Source organism: Cryptosporidium sp. chipmunk genotype I (assembly GCF_004936735.1).
Source record: "Cryptosporidium sp. chipmunk genotype I strain 37763 chromosome Unknown contig_35, whole genome shotgun sequence".
NCBI classification, from domain to species: Eukaryota; Apicomplexa; class Conoidasida; order Eucoccidiorida; family Cryptosporidiidae; genus Cryptosporidium; species Cryptosporidium sp. chipmunk genotype I.
This window is the reverse complement of record NW_027125617.1, coordinates 20,229-35,450: the sequence shown is the minus strand read 5'-3', so window position 1 is coordinate 35,450 and position 15,222 is coordinate 20,229. Positions and strand designations below refer to the sequence as shown.

The 15,222-nt window shown below is 33.0% G+C and overlaps 5 protein-coding genes across 5 annotated transcripts; 4 read left to right on the top strand and 1 right to left on the bottom strand.

Annotated features, from left to right (window-relative positions):
- Window positions 1-657: 657 nt before the first annotated feature.
- On the top strand, window positions 658-6,780 carry ELE39_002921 (PHD-finger domain-containing; the record flags this gene model as incomplete). The annotated part of the gene is made up of 1 exon (XM_067346025.1): window positions 658-6,780. One exon carries the CDS (start codon window positions 658-660, stop codon window positions 6,778-6,780), a length of 6,123 nt encoding a protein of 2,040 aa, XP_067199918.1.
- A 1,059-nt stretch (window positions 6,781-7,839) lies between these two features.
- ELE39_002920 (transcription elongation factor TFIIS) lies at window positions 7,840-8,541 on the top strand (the record flags this gene model as incomplete). Its single annotated transcript, XM_067346024.1, has 1 exon — window positions 7,840-8,541. The coding sequence occupies one exon, from the start codon at window positions 7,840-7,842 to the stop codon at window positions 8,539-8,541; it is 702 nt and encodes a 233-aa protein (XP_067199917.1).
- Window positions 8,542-8,630: 89 nt separating this feature from the next.
- Window positions 8,631-9,017, bottom strand: ELE39_002919 (uncharacterized protein; the record flags this gene model as incomplete). The annotated part of the gene is made up of 1 exon (XM_067346023.1): window positions 8,631-9,017. One exon carries the CDS (start codon window positions 9,015-9,017, stop codon window positions 8,631-8,633), a length of 387 nt encoding a protein of 128 aa, XP_067199916.1.
- A 1,144-nt stretch (window positions 9,018-10,161) lies between these two features.
- Window positions 10,162-10,767, top strand: ELE39_002963 (RNA recognition motif (RRM)-containing; the record flags this gene model as incomplete). Its single annotated transcript, XM_067346067.1, has 1 exon — window positions 10,162-10,767. One exon carries the CDS (start codon window positions 10,162-10,164, stop codon window positions 10,765-10,767), a length of 606 nt encoding a protein of 201 aa, XP_067199960.1.
- Window positions 10,768-12,359: 1,592 nt separating this feature from the next.
- ELE39_002962 (secreted lipopolysaccharide sugar transferase like family 8 glycosyltransferase) lies at window positions 12,360-14,488 on the top strand (the record flags this gene model as incomplete). Its single annotated transcript, XM_067346066.1, has 3 exons — window positions 12,360-12,871; window positions 13,008-13,407; window positions 13,475-14,488. 3 exons carry the CDS (start codon window positions 12,360-12,362, stop codon window positions 14,486-14,488), a joined length of 1,926 nt encoding a protein of 641 aa, XP_067199959.1.
- Window positions 14,489-15,222: the final 734 nt, after the last annotated feature.

The following is a 15,222-nucleotide window of genomic DNA, read 5'->3' as shown; positions in this document are numbered from 1 at the left end:
AATATCAATTTATTGCCATCAAGTTAGATTAAATCTAAATACACGTCAAAGTCAACTTACCTCCAACCACAAGAATTTCCTCCTTTAAGCTCCCCAGGGATCCAGAAATCCCTACCGAACTCTCAGTCATGTGAATCTATCTTCACTAGAATTCAATGCTCCTTTCACGGATAAAATTTCTGCAGAATTTTTTTAAATTACAAACCTCGAAAGATTTTGGCCTGGCTTTTTTAGATTTTTTTTTTATTATTCACGTGTTTTGCCGCCAAAACTTTATGACATGATATATAAATTAATTAATTATATAATTAAAATACCCGGTAACCGGGAATATATTAGTCAGGAAGGAAAAATTGAAAAAAAAAAAAGAGAAATTTAGGAAAAAAAATTAGGATAAATATCGGAATTTTACGTAAAAAATCGGCGGATTTTAAGAATATTAGCTTTCTTTTAATATAAAAGATTGAAGTATTAGTCAAGCCTAAAGGTTTGCGAGGAATACTATAAGAAAGCTGAACCTTTGTATTTTGAAAGAAACTAGATTCTAATATATATAAAGAAATTGGCAGATAATATGGAAAAGTTACCCTAAATATATGTTAAATTGGCAAAATAATAACTAAAGGTTCAGTTTGAGGCTACTTAAAAGGTTTCAAAATGAAAACCAGGGATCAAAAGCCTAGCAGAAACAGTAAATCTGGAATGCCAGCTTTAAGCTTGGAGAAGGAAACAGGTGGTTCGGAAATCATGCATAAAGATAACGATTCTGAAGAGCGAAGGGTGACTAGATCTATGAGGAAGGGTGCAGAGAAGGTGGTTTTTGAGAATTCTAATGCTAATCTGAACACGGAAAGCGAGTATGTCACTGATGACACTGAGGCCAACCAGCCTCATATTCAGGTGGATGGGAGTTCTTCCAATATTGAAGAAATTCTAACAGCTGCTGTCACCAGTGGTTCAAAGAGTGTGGTGGACAAAATTGCTCAGGATGATCCTTATTCTTCAATGAAACGAAAGAATAAGAAGGTTTTGCGTAAATCAAAGAGAGGTCGCCATAAGAGTAAGTCAAAATACAAAATCGGAACAATCTCAGTTGGTAAGGATGGCGAAAAGATTGGCCCCCAAGGACGAAACTTTGATGCCAAAATAGGAAAAGATACGTATTCTGTGAGTGAATTGGATATGGATATAACCTCAGTAACATTAATTAATGAGAACTCCGCGAGTACTCCAAGCTCTGCAGGAGGAACTTCAAGAATGGCCAAAATAGGTTGGAGCAGGTTTGACTCCTTCTTCAGAAAGATTCCAATGGGAACAAGGAAGGATATTATTTTAAAGACTATACCGACAAACCCAGTACAAAGAAAGCCAATCATCCAAGAGTTAACTACCCTTGAGCAGACTCTTTTTACAGACCCTCCCTGGGGAAAGATAGGGAGGGCTACTCCCTACGTAAGCAAGGCAAGTCTTTCACTGCCGCCAATATATATTAAAAGTTGTAGTTTGGATGCTATTGTTGACCTTGTTTCTAAGTCAATCCTCAAGAGTAGAGGGGGAAATACTTCCAAAATGCCTCAGGAGATTCAGAAGCCCTATTTTCTTCTGTTTAAACTTCCTAGGTCGCTTTCCCTAGTGGCTTTGGAGCCAAAGTCTCCATTTGAACTTGGGATTTCCGAAAGTTATAACTTTGAAGGTTCCGTTACCCGTGATCACCATCTATTCCCCCTAAAAGCCTTTCCAGAAATACATTCAACAAACAGCGATACTCTTATGCAACCAGATCAAGAACCACACGCTTTTTGTCATCTTTCTGCAACCGAAATTCAGAGCCAAAAACCTCAAGTTCCTGATATACTCGATAACTTTAACATTAGATGGGAAATTCTCCAAACACTTAACTTGTCTTATTATCAGTTCAAGTATATTGAAAGATATCTCCATGATGTCTTTTTTAACTACGATCAAAGCCACAAAAAGGTATTCTTTACTCCCGCTAAAATCAACGACAAACAAGATTTGTACACAATCAACATATTCGAGAGAATATCCAGTAACTTGAATGAACTTAATTCCTTGGTTAACCTGAATTTATCTGATCAGACAAAAGCTCAGCATACTATTCAGGAAGAGGAGAACAATAAAACGTATTTAAACGGACGATCCAGTTATGATAGTCCAATTGAACTCGGAAATCTGATCAGTGAGTTCAACAAAGTACAAAATCTCTCTGAATCAGATTCTATTGACACCACCAACACCAATATCAATACTAGTGGTAACAAAAACGTTTCAAATCCAGCAATAGGAACAATAACAGGATCAAGTCCGTCTTTCCAGACTCAAGCTGCAATGGAGGCTCCCTTTTATAGGGAAGATCTATGGGGAACGTATAGAAGTTATGATCCAATTTACTGGTGGGTTGACTTCGTCCTGCCATATATTAGCCCCTGCATCTCAACAGATTCTGACCAAAAGGTCTTCGTCTTCCTTCACAAAAACGGCTTGAGCTACATAGATGCCCCCAGCTGTGTTGAATTAGGAGGATTGAATTGGTTAGATCCATCTAAGCCCATCAAACTTACTAGGGAAGTTAAAGATAAGCATAGATTTAACATTAATGCTCAAGTTCCTATAGAAGATAAGAAGAGCCTGGAAGACTTTGATTCTATTGCTCAAGAGGACTTTAAACAAGAATTTGATACCCTTCTTATTCATCCATATATGATGAATGACTTTGTTGATCACAAAGATTTCAACTTTGTTGAAGCAAATTTGGAAAGATTTCTTCCTATATACAATGAAATTGTTGACTCTATTGCTAACCTCAGACTGAAGATCCAAAACAGAATTATATATGAAAATGAGAATAACGTTAGAATTACTGACATTCCTTTTATTTGGATGAATGTAGTACAAAGATACCAAATTGTTAACTCTTGGAACAAACTGAAGTTTTTCTTGGTTAATGGATACAAAGACTTATACCCGGCATTTCTGAGACAAGCTGATGCATCTAAAAAGATGGAGTCAGCTAAAGATCAAGTTCTAGATACAAAACCCAGAGAGGATAAGAAGACTAAACTCTCCAAATTTGATGCTTTATTGGACTCCAAAGAGAAGAATATGCATTTAACAAACGTATGTTCAGTCTGTTTTAACTGGGAAACTGATACCTTAAAACCGTTTGTTGAGTGTGTTAGATGTGGAGTAGTTTCCCATGTAGCTTGTTATGGAGTTAATATTCCACTCAACGAGCTTCTTGACTTTTATGGTTGGCTTTGTGATCGATGTGAATTTGAGAAGAAATTTCTAGGCACTCAGTACCTTATAGCCTTTAATCCAGGAAGTATCTCCTGTGTTTTATGCTCTCATTCAGGAGGAGCAATGAAAAGAACAAATAAGGATGGAGTTTGGGTCCACCTTGTTTGTGCAATCTGGCATTTGCCTTTGGTTACATGTGAAGATTGGAAGAATTTAAGTAACTGGAACGTTGAAAGGGTTAAAAGGAGTTGGACTAACAAAAGGATAGGGAGGGAAAACAATTCACGTCATGTTCTTAGTCTCGGCAAGACTGAAACATTCAGTTCCAATTTGGACATTCCAGGAGCAGGAGTTTCAGAAGTTCCTGACTTTGGACAAAGATCCACTTCTTCAATGTTGTCAAACCCCACAGATGCAGGTAAGTTATTAAAACTTGAGACAATTACCCCAGAGTCTGGCGTTCTCGAGGATGATAGGAGGAATTTAAGCCCTGATAAGAATCTATCTTTGTCCCAACAGTCTCTTGAAAACAGTTTTGTTGGGCCCCAGCTCATCCCGTCTTTAGATAACGGAAATCTGAACAACGGCTCACCAAGATGCGTTTTTTGTAGAAATGACAATACTTTCGGACTTGTTGGATGTGATCATGAGAACTGTGGACAATTTTTTCACGCAATTTGTGGCTGGCTTAATGGAGTTCAGGTTGAGGTGGATTGCGATCCATGTTATTCCAGAGGAGAAACTTTGGTTGGATACATTCAAGGCTGGAGGAACGTCCAGGATGAGGCTCTACAACTTGTTAATATCCGATGTTTCTGCTTGTCTCATATCAGAAACAAGGGTAATATAAACAGAGAGCTTGCTGAGGAGGTGAATCTACGTAAGAAGAGATATATTAATAGAGATATGTTTCCTGACCTATTTAGTAGCAAATATAATCAGAAGTCTAGCAGAAGCTCCCAGATTGGAGTCATTCAACGGTCCAGAACTAGATCTATTTCCAGATCCAAGTCATGGGATGTTACAAGTCCAAGCGTGACAAAAAAGAGTTCATGTGAGATTTTCAAACAGAACCAAGTGCACTACTGCAACGCCCTAAACCCTGACAAATATGACAGAGACATTTGCAGTGTATGTCTTAAGTATGACTCGACAGACTTTCCTTGCAAAAGAGAAGTTTCTTTGGACGCCAATAATGGCATAACACGGATACCAAACACTGGTGAAGAATGTCCTGACTCCAACTTTAGCATCATTTTACCAGAGAAGACGGTATTTGAGGGGGAATATGAGGAGAAAGGAATCCTCGCCTCCAATATATTGATAAGATGCAAATGCTGCGGATTGACCGTCCACTGGAGTTGCTATGGTTTGGGAGAGAAAATGGAAAGCATTGATGGCTTTGTATGCCAGGCTTGTATTAAAGGAGTTAGACCTGAAAATACATCTTGTATTCTCTGTCCAAGACGGGGAGGAGCACTTATAGAAGCCCAAGGAATACCTCAGAATCTTAGTGGAAGGCCTGGAGAAAGAACTCAGTTTGTGCACATTACCTGTGCACTATATACTCCAGGAATCTATAGACTTACATCTGGACAAGCTTATGGAGCAGCAAACTACTTAGGAATGACATCTTTGGTCAAGCTGCAAAGGGATGGGGTTTTAAGTAAGAATAAAGGAAACTTTGTGAGAAGATTTGGAGGCATTGAAGGTTATGTTCAGCAGTTACCTTTTAGAGATATAAGAAACGAGGAGCAGTTTATTTTGGAACAGTTTTCAGATCAAGACACATTAGAGGTCCCAAGCGTATATTGTTGTATTTGTAAAAGCAGTTATGGAGTAAATCTGGCTTGTAATCATCCTGGATGTACAAGAACAGCTCATCCTCTCTGTATGAAGCTATATGGGTGTTATATGGAAACAGTTGCTGAAATAGAAGAGTTGAGACAGAATAATAGGCTTCCAGAGAGTACAATTTCTGGAGGTCATGCGTCGTTTGGAGGCCAATCCAATGTAGGATCCTCTAATTTATTGTATGTTTCTCCGAATTGCCAGCCCCCAAGTTTGGATGCTAGTTCAATAAGAGGTCCGGAAGCAAGTGAGAACTACTTTTCTCAAAAAGTCTTTTGCCCAGAGCATGGGAAACAGATGGGAAGGCTGAATCCTGGGGGGAAGTTGTTGCATTCAACTTTGTCATCTTTGAAGATTGTAGGCAAGATTTTGGAAGATCTTGCCTACTCTGAGAGACTAAAAAGACAGCTTTTCAGCACACAATTGGATATAATGAGTAAAGAAAACCCTATTTTCTCTCCTATTATGATAGGAAATGTCAATGCTTTACGGATTTACTGGGATTATCACTTAAGAGGGATTCTACAGGAGTCTGTTAAGATAAGAAACGGAACAATAAACAAATTCAAGGATAACTCCAAAAGTGGAGTTCTATTGAAACCTTTACTTTCTCAAGGAGATTCATATCTTTCAGGCAGCTATAGATCACCGAAAAAGACTCAACAGAACTCCGCTTCGCAATGTAACCCAGCAGCTCCTTATTCATCTTCTGGCGCTCCTTTAAAAACTACAGGTTTAAAAAGAACAAGATCATCAGGGGAAGTCACAGAAGTTCCTTCTTTGGAGGATGCAATCAAAGAGGCGAGAAAACAGAGAGAAATCTATAAGAAAGAGCTGGTTGCTTCAGGAGTAGTTTTAAAGAAGAGACCTCCTCCAAATAGAAGTCCATCAATTCCTTTCTCCAGGCTAACAGATGCTGAACTTAAGGAAAGTGCTTTGAACTGCTTAAGGGTTATTGGCAGCTCGTCAAAACTGGCCATGAGTCTTATGACAGACTATAACAACGACTCTGAACCACATGATGGTCAAATGATTGTGTCAGGAAGTGTTTCTCAACTTCAATCAAACGGAAAACCACCTCCGGCCTCACCATTGCCTACTGGTGCTCCCATAATTAGGTCTTTTTGCATTAAGCAGCACAGGCATGATTGCTTTAGAAGAAGGCTTGCAGAATTTATTATTTATCCTCCGGCAGTAATGGATCACCGAAGAAAGACTTTAAGAAGTCTGACTCGTCAACTTAAACAACACGGAGTCACAGCTGAAGAACTGATGGCAAGTGATGTTCCCCTTCCTTTAATCAAATCAAAACCATCAGCTCAACCTATTAATCGAAAGGTGGTTGCACCTGTCCTTAACCATTCAAAAACTAGTTCTTCAGTAGCGAATTTTGGAGCTCCAATTAATACAACGGCAACAACTACTATTACTAATATTAATACAAATAACATGACAACCATAACTTTTAATTCGAGCATTGATGGTAACAATGCAGAATTGGTAGCTCAAACAATGGCTACCCCCTCCTCTACTATAAGGTTCAATAATAACGTCAACATGAATGCTACATTTACCTCTAACATTACAGGCGCACCAGAACACTTTCATGATCAGGAAAAGCCATCCCAGAGTATAAATCCCCAGTCTGAACACAATTTATACTTTTAATATCTCAACCAATCTACATAAACATAGTATCTTCACTTTTAGCATTAATGCCATTTAGTTTTCAAAAAATAGTCGCTACTTGGCACTTCTGATTTTATTAAATGTTTTTAACTATTTAAACAATGATCGTTACTCAACCTTGTTTCTTAGAATTTATCGATTTCTTTCTTGCCTTACTTTTTTTAAAACAACGTTTGGCGCCGCACTTTGTTTTGGCGCCAACGTGGTATTTAGCCTAATTATCTACGTGGAATTAATATATAAATATTATAATTTAGCTTTAAGTGAGGAGATTTGTGTTTAGGGAAGAAAAAAAGGAAAATAGGTATTGAAGGGTCATTTATGTGTGGGTAAAGCAATGATTTGGATACTTTTCACGGTTTTAAAGCTCATGTTTGCCATCTCTCCAATGCTTTGCATAGCATTCATTTTTATTTTGAATGGTGGAAGAGAAAATGATCCATCTTTGGCAAAAAAGCCAGACTTTTCAATTGAATTAGACTAGGGTTTTCGTGAAGGCTATGAAACATTAAAGTTTGCATTTCAATGATTGAAATGCAGCCCAAACTATGTTATTTATAGTAAATGCTTAGAAATAAAAAAAAAAAAGGTAGACTAAACGATTTCGGTATTTATCCTAAGTATTTTTTTTTGTTATGTATTGTGTTATTTGAAATCCTTCTATGTGAGAGTTGGAATAAATGAATGAACTCGTTTTTTCTTTAAACTTCCTTGTTCTCAATGCCCACAAGAAGCAAAAAGAACAGTGGGAATTCCAAATGGTTGAACTCAACTGCCAATTTAATGATGTATTTTGGCGCCAACACATTCATTGATATTCTAATAATTTGTAATAAAAAAAATCTGACGAAATATAATTCTAATTTTCTTATTTAGATAAATTAAAGTCTCATTAGAAAGTTAGAAGAACCTTTCAAATTCTGGTTCTGTATTTGATTCTTTTAAATAACCCTTTTGAGAGGTACGCTTGGCCTAAATTTCTTATGGATAATTGAGCTAGTCAAACTAAACTGGTTAAAGAGAGGAAGTGAAAATAGCATGGAGGGCTCTATGCAGATTGAGTTGAGGAATGCTCTGGAGCAAGGCTTGGCAGAAAATGAAGCATTCAAGAATGTTGATATATATTCGTTAAGCAAAAGCATAGAAGAAGATTTTCTAAAGGTAATGGCAGGTAAAGATAACAGAATAATTCGTCAAAGGAGATTTGAACTGATGAGCAATTTAAAACGTCCCAACAACTCAGATTTGAGACGAAGAATTTTAGCAGGTGAAATGTCTGTTAGAGAATTTGTAACATGCCCTGTAAGTGAATTGGCACCGGATTCTGTAAAACAACAAAGATTAGAAGAACAAAAAAGATACTTCAAGGAGGAATGTATTTTAATGATGAATGATAGAGATTCTAGTGAGATTAATGAAAAGAAGAGAAACAGTAGTTTTGATGACATTAATGACGAGATGGCTGAATATAATATTGAAACTGCCAAGGATTTATCAGAAGAGTCAGGAAATGACACCTCAATTGCTAGGAAAAGCAAGAGATTTAAGAATGACAAAAAAGTTCTTGAAATATTTCCTGATCTTCCTATTTCTCTGGCAATTCCTCCCGATCTTTCTCATATTACTCCAAGATACAACTTAAACAAATATATTGACAAATATAAAGAGATGATTAAAGATGTGAATATTCAAAGCGAACTAATTAAGCAGGCAAAACTCAGGATTGTAACAACAACTTAATATATGAAAAAATTACATTCATCTTATAACATTGCTATAAATAAGAAGATATAAGTATATATGCTTAATCATATTTATTAGTCAAATGCTTATTTTTGTTTCTTTAAAACTTTTTGCATTTTTTTTTTCTTTCTCTTTTCAGATTTCTTGCTCGTAGATTCAATGTAACTCATTATTCTAGATTCTCTTTGCATGCTGAATTCCTTCTTTTCCTTCTCCTCTAAATATTCCTCTTCCATTTTGTTTAGTCGTTCTTCCTCTATCTGCTTTATTTTTCTGTAGGAGTGAAAGAAATTGCTTCCTGCTGCTGAACTACAGCTTCCAACATTACGGATTCTCTCAAATGTTTCTTTATCATCAGAATCTTCTTCTTGATTATTTTTCGCCTTTTCTATTTGTACTTGAACTTTTTTTCCAGTAGCTAACAGAACAACTTCAGTATTTAGATTTCTCAGACTCTCTGTTTTTGAACTCATTGCACTACTATTTAAGCATTTTTAGAACTAATATTTGGCTTTAATATCAGTTATGCTTTTTTTCTTTCCTAAAATTTTTAATTTAATAATCAACTTTGAAAAATTCCGCTTAATATAAAGCTTAGCGCTAATTAACCAATTTAATTCACACAATATATATGAAGCTCAGTAAAGAGAAAAGAAATAGAATCAGAATATGAATGACACAGATGAGAAATTTGTCAATTTTTCCAAACCAATTACCCACATTTATCTTTATACTGTATGCACTGTTCTCTGTATATTTATATAAATGTATTTATTACTCTACTTAACATGTTCAAACTGATCATTTCTAGAATTTCATGGATGAATTTTACCTAGCTATTGACATAGCGCTAACATTAAGCTGACAGGACAACTAAATTAAATTATCTAATTAATATAATTACGTAAATAGATTATCCGCCACGTAAATTACTAACGAAAAAGCATAGAAAAAAATCTCGAATAAAAAGATCAAAATAGTCAACTTGGTCAGTAATAGTTTTAAATAAATTATTAAGAAAAGAAAAGGTATAAATAATTGGTTTAGAATTTATTTCTGCTTTTACAAATAATTTTTAGCAAATTCCGAGCATACAGAAATAAATTATAAATTTATGTTAATCAAATTACATGTAAACTGGCCATTTCAAAAGGCGGCAACATGCAAACAAGTAATTTTGTTTATTTATTTTATTTTTTTGAAACCCCCTTTATTTTCTCTTTTTTTCCTCTTGAAACTTTCTAGATTGACAGGAAAGGAAAATATAGTACTAAAATTAGGAATACATTTGGGGATTCTTTAGGTCTATAATAGTAGATCAATCTAGAAGTTCAATATCAGAAAAGAATAAGAATACAGTAAGAGATTACTTTTGTTCCTTATTTATGATGAAATTAGTAATAAAGATTTGACCAAAGTTTCATCAACTTAACAGTATCAGGCAGATTATATATTGACTTCCGAGTGCTGAAATAAATGTATAAATTAGCAAAAAATTGAATACAATTCAGAAATCACAATAAATTTGTGTAAATTCTTTTTAATTTCTTTTTTTTTCTAAGAATATATAAAATACATGATTAAGTTTAATTTTGGAAGAGTGGTTAATAAATTACAATGAATTTGGAGTCAGGAAAAATATTTGTGGGAGGGCTTTCTCAGCAAGTTACATCATCAATTTTGATGGAATACTTTTTGCAATTTGGAGTAATATTGGATGCTGTAGTGATGTATGACAATGTAAGTGGAAGAAGCAGAGGCTTTGGATTTGTAACTTTTAAGGATCCAAAAGCTGTTGAAATTGTTCAGAATATTACCCCACATATAATATTGGGAAAGATTGTGGATTGCAAAAGAGCTTCACCAAGAAATACTAATTTGATGATCAAGGAGTATTTTGAAGACATCACAGAAGATGTAAATATACAAGAAAATTATGATAACAACATTGCTTTAAAGGGAATTAAGAATGTTAGTAAAATTTTTGTTGGTGGACTTCCTGATCTTACTTTAGAAGAGTTTAAAATTTATTTTCAAAGATTTGGAAATATTAAGGATGCAGTACTCATTACTGATAAAAATAATGGGCGTCCTAGAGGTTTTGGCTTTGTAACATTTGAGAGTGTTGATGCGGTAAATAACGTCACTAAATTCTATAGTAGTCATTATCTTAAGGGGAAGTGGGTAGAATGCAAGAGGGCCTTACCAAGAGATGGGATATAAGTTTAAATTCTCAAATGAATATATACAAATGTAATATTAATTATTAGAATGCAGCTATCCTGTATGGATTAGCTGGCGTGAAGATCATTTGGGGTTTTAATATTAAGCAGTTACTCTTAATATAAAGCATAGAATGTGTCAAATTTGAATTGATACTGTCAACAATGGAAAAAATATTGGAATTGAACTATCAAAGAGAAGAGAAAGGTCAGTGTACTGTATCGGCAAAGAGAATTGTGAAAGAAAATAATATCAGTCTAGAAAGTTTTCACATACTAGAAATATTTTCAAAACTACCTAAATCTTTAACCTTTTCAATAGTAGCTTGTTCCACAATTGAGTGTGCAGAAAACATCTTATCCATACATCTAGAAAGACACTGGTGGTCAAATCTATTTAAAGGGGAGTGCAATTTCTTGCTTTGAAAGCATTGTTTAAAGCACACTTTCCTTACTTCCTAAGGGTAATTCAAATTAAAAGTGAACATTTAAATACAAATTGGTAAATAACAACAATTCAACATTCCTTGCTATTAAATACGAATTATTTTTTTTTTGGTTAATTTGATTAATATTGCATTCATTTCAAATATTTATCGTCTCAATCACTTGATACATCTATGTATGCATTTTAGTATGATTGCTGTTATTGAAAAAGAGAACAGTATATAATAAAAATACTAAAACAATATTCAAGGATTTTTTATTTTTATGTTTTCTTTTCAATGTTTACCAATATATTACATTATTTAACATTAGAATCCTAATTAAAGTTTTGAGAAGATTTTATTTTTAATCAATTCAATATTAAAATGTATATATTTGTGCATGAAATTGTAATTGTTGTTATTAGTTTCTAAAAAACTTACATTACTCATTATTTGTGTAACTGCTGTCTTCAAAATAGCTTGGACTTCTTTAATAGTCGAATCATCTTCTTGCTCTGATTTAGTCATACTTTTTAATAAAAAAAATTATTTATGTTATAATCATATATTAGTTTTTTTAAATTTATTGATTTTTGATTTCTATTTTTTTTTTTTTCTGCCACAATGCTTAATACCGGTGTCCATTAAAAAAGACACGTAAGTATAATAAAAAAAAAATGTTTGCATGAGGGCAGGTGCATGCAAAAAGCTGTTTTTGTTTGACAGCAAAAAAAAAAATTAGTAGAAAAAAAAATTTAATTATTATTTTTTAAAATAATAATACAAAGGATCTCTAAAATTAAATAGCCAGAAGTTATTTAACGAATTGAGAAATCCAAGTATTCAACTTTTAATTAATTGATTATCACACAAAACTTGAAAATAAATATAAATCAAGATATTTCAATACAAAAGAAGAATAAATATAAGTATAAAAAGAAAACTATTCAGAGTTGAAGGATAATAATTACAATTTTAACTAAAAAACTCAAGCTTATTTATCAAGTAATATTTGATTAATAATAGTAATGTGGACAAAAATTATATAAAAGTTGAAAATTAGTAGTTTTAGTAGTAATAGTAGAGTTAGCAGTAGTATTAGTAGTGTTAGCATAAAAGGAGAACAGATTTTGATAAAAAAAAGAAGAAAATTAAATAAAACAAGATGACCACATTGAAGCAGAAAATATCACTAATAATAGTGATATTGTCAGCAATAATATGTTTTACAGTACCTTTTATAATGGGAATTTCGAGTGTTAAAATATTTCATAGAAAAAATAGTTCAATTTTCAAGTCAGTGAATGACTCACTGAGAGTAAAATACGACATCACTTTTTCGTCGGACAAACAAGTTTTTTCATTATTTCCAACATTACTCAACTCAATCTATACTAATTTGGGTCAGGGAGAATATGCAAATGTGCATATAGTAGCAATGCCAGATGTAACTTCAGATGACTATTCCGTGCTAACAAGGTTGAATGACGAACTTGGATTTTCTCAAAAGTTAACTTTAATGTTTTATCCTTTTACATATAAACTCAAGTATAAACAGACTTTGAAACATGTTTCTGAGGCAACAATGTGCAGACTTTTATTACCAGAAATATTAGATAAAAGAATTGACAAGATTTTATATGTGGATACTGATGCGATAATAAATCACTCGTTAAGGTAAGTTTTTGTAAATTATGGAATTTGGTTATGCCTATGTTTAAATGCATAAGACGAAATAATTAAAGAAAAAAATGTGAATAAAATTCAATTAACTTACATCTTTCTTTTTTCATTAAAATCAATATATTTCTAGGCAACTATTCAAGACAGAAATTAAGAGTGACTGTGGAATAGTTGCAAGATCTTCAACTAATTCGAACATTATTAATGATTGGTTGAAGAAGGATGAGTTGATAGATTACCTTCAATACAAAGCAAGTAGGTCATTTAATGCTGGGGTATTATTACTAAGTTTAAAAAAGTTGAGACAAAATGACTTTGTAAATAATACATTATCATTGGTTCAGAAATGGGGAATTAATGATCAGATTGCTTTAAACTTTTATTGTAATGGTACTTATGATGAGTTACCAATGGATTATAATTTTTGGGCAGGAAGAGATGATTGGAAAGATATTATGAGACACAAAATTGTGCATTTTGCAGGTCCTGATAAACCTTGGAAAATTAATTATCAACCATATGAAGAACAGGTAAGTTTTGATTCTTTAATATTTGTTTTAAGGACTAAATTAATACTAATTACATTTTTTTGTAAAGTTGTTATGGTACAAATACTTTTTAAGCTATCCTAGAGGTGAAAAAATGATACCTCCATTGAAACCCAGATATATTTTCCTACTTAAGTACAATAATAATAATGTTAATGACTTGGATAATGAAACTTTAGTAATACCAGAAATAATACTAAGAAGCAAGAAATGTAGATTTATGATACATATCCTTGCTATCAATTATAAAGGAAAACACAAAGAACACTTTGAGAAACAAATAAAAAACTATATTAAAGATGATTTTTGGATTATATATAATTTTTTAAATGATCCAAATGATCAATTTAAAGATCCAGAAGAATTAATGAGCCAATATGCATTATTTAAAGCACCACAAATTCTACATGAATATGTAGATAAAACTTTCTTGGCAATCAATAAAATACCTAATAATCATTATTTATGTAAAGCAGAAGAAAGATCATTAAGGCCATATACTGCTGCACAATCATACAATTATGATAATGATTATATCTTTGGAATGGATCTGGGATTCGATTTAGGTCTAAATAATGGTTTTGATATTAACAATTCATTTAATCAACAAATTAAAACTAGTGGTATGACTACTACTAGTACAAGTACAACATATTCAAGTACTGATACTATGGATTCAGAAACTAGTCATATTAATCGTGGAATTGCTAGTAACTTTTTTGATCCAATATCAGGTATTAATACTAAAGGTAAATTATTATGGTGTATAGAAATATTACATCAATTCTATTACTTAAATTTAACACTTTTGAGAATGGAAAAAAAACGCATTGAGAAAAGTATTAAAAACGACCATATTAATCCTCAGGAAATTTTCAATTCTGAGTGCTATAAGATTCCTAAATATAATGAGCAAGGTGAAGAAAAAGAGGCCGAAGCAGAGACAGATGCAGATAATACTGATAGTGCAGACCCTGATGATGAAGACAGTTTTAACAATCTAAGCAGTAATAATGAACATGTAAATGACGACATTCATATTCAGAACAAATTATATTTTTGAACCAGGTTAAGTGAGATAATTCAAATATTCATTTATTACACCAATGCGTTGCGGTAAAAACAAGCCACCTACGGGAATCGAACCCGGGACCTTTCGCTTACTAAGCGAATGCTCTACCAACTAAGCTAAGGGGGCTGCTGTCACTAGCACCTTACATTTAGGTAGTAAATGAGAGAAATAATGAACATGTGTGATAAAAATGAGATTTGCCTAAAAATAAGCAAATAAGTTTGTTAAAATCAAGAGAATAAAGTTGCTTTACTGAGATAGAGGAAGAGAGAATAGTGGAAGAAAAAGTGGTGCTATTGGTTGTATTGACGGAGGAGTTATTGTAAATATGGACTAGAAGTAAAACAACAGACTAATGGTAATATTTTAAGGAAACCAGTTAACAAGGAAAAGAAAATCGATAAAATTGAGGAAATTTACTCGAGAATTATTGAAACGAGTTGGGTGAAACATTGGATACAGGTAAGTTTGTATTGAACATAGAAGATACAGAGAAAGGAATAAGGAAAGAAAATGAAGCTAATAATAAACAACCAAGTAACATCATAACTTGCAGGGCTTAGAATATAACAATCTCTTTAGAAAAGTGTAGTCTCTTCCATCTAAAAAATTAAGATTTCCATAAGTGAGTAGAACTTTTTGTGCTGGAAGTTTCAGATATCACAATTTATGTTGCATAAGTTTTATAGTAAGAAACAATTAGTGTTTTAAGCTAATGATATAGG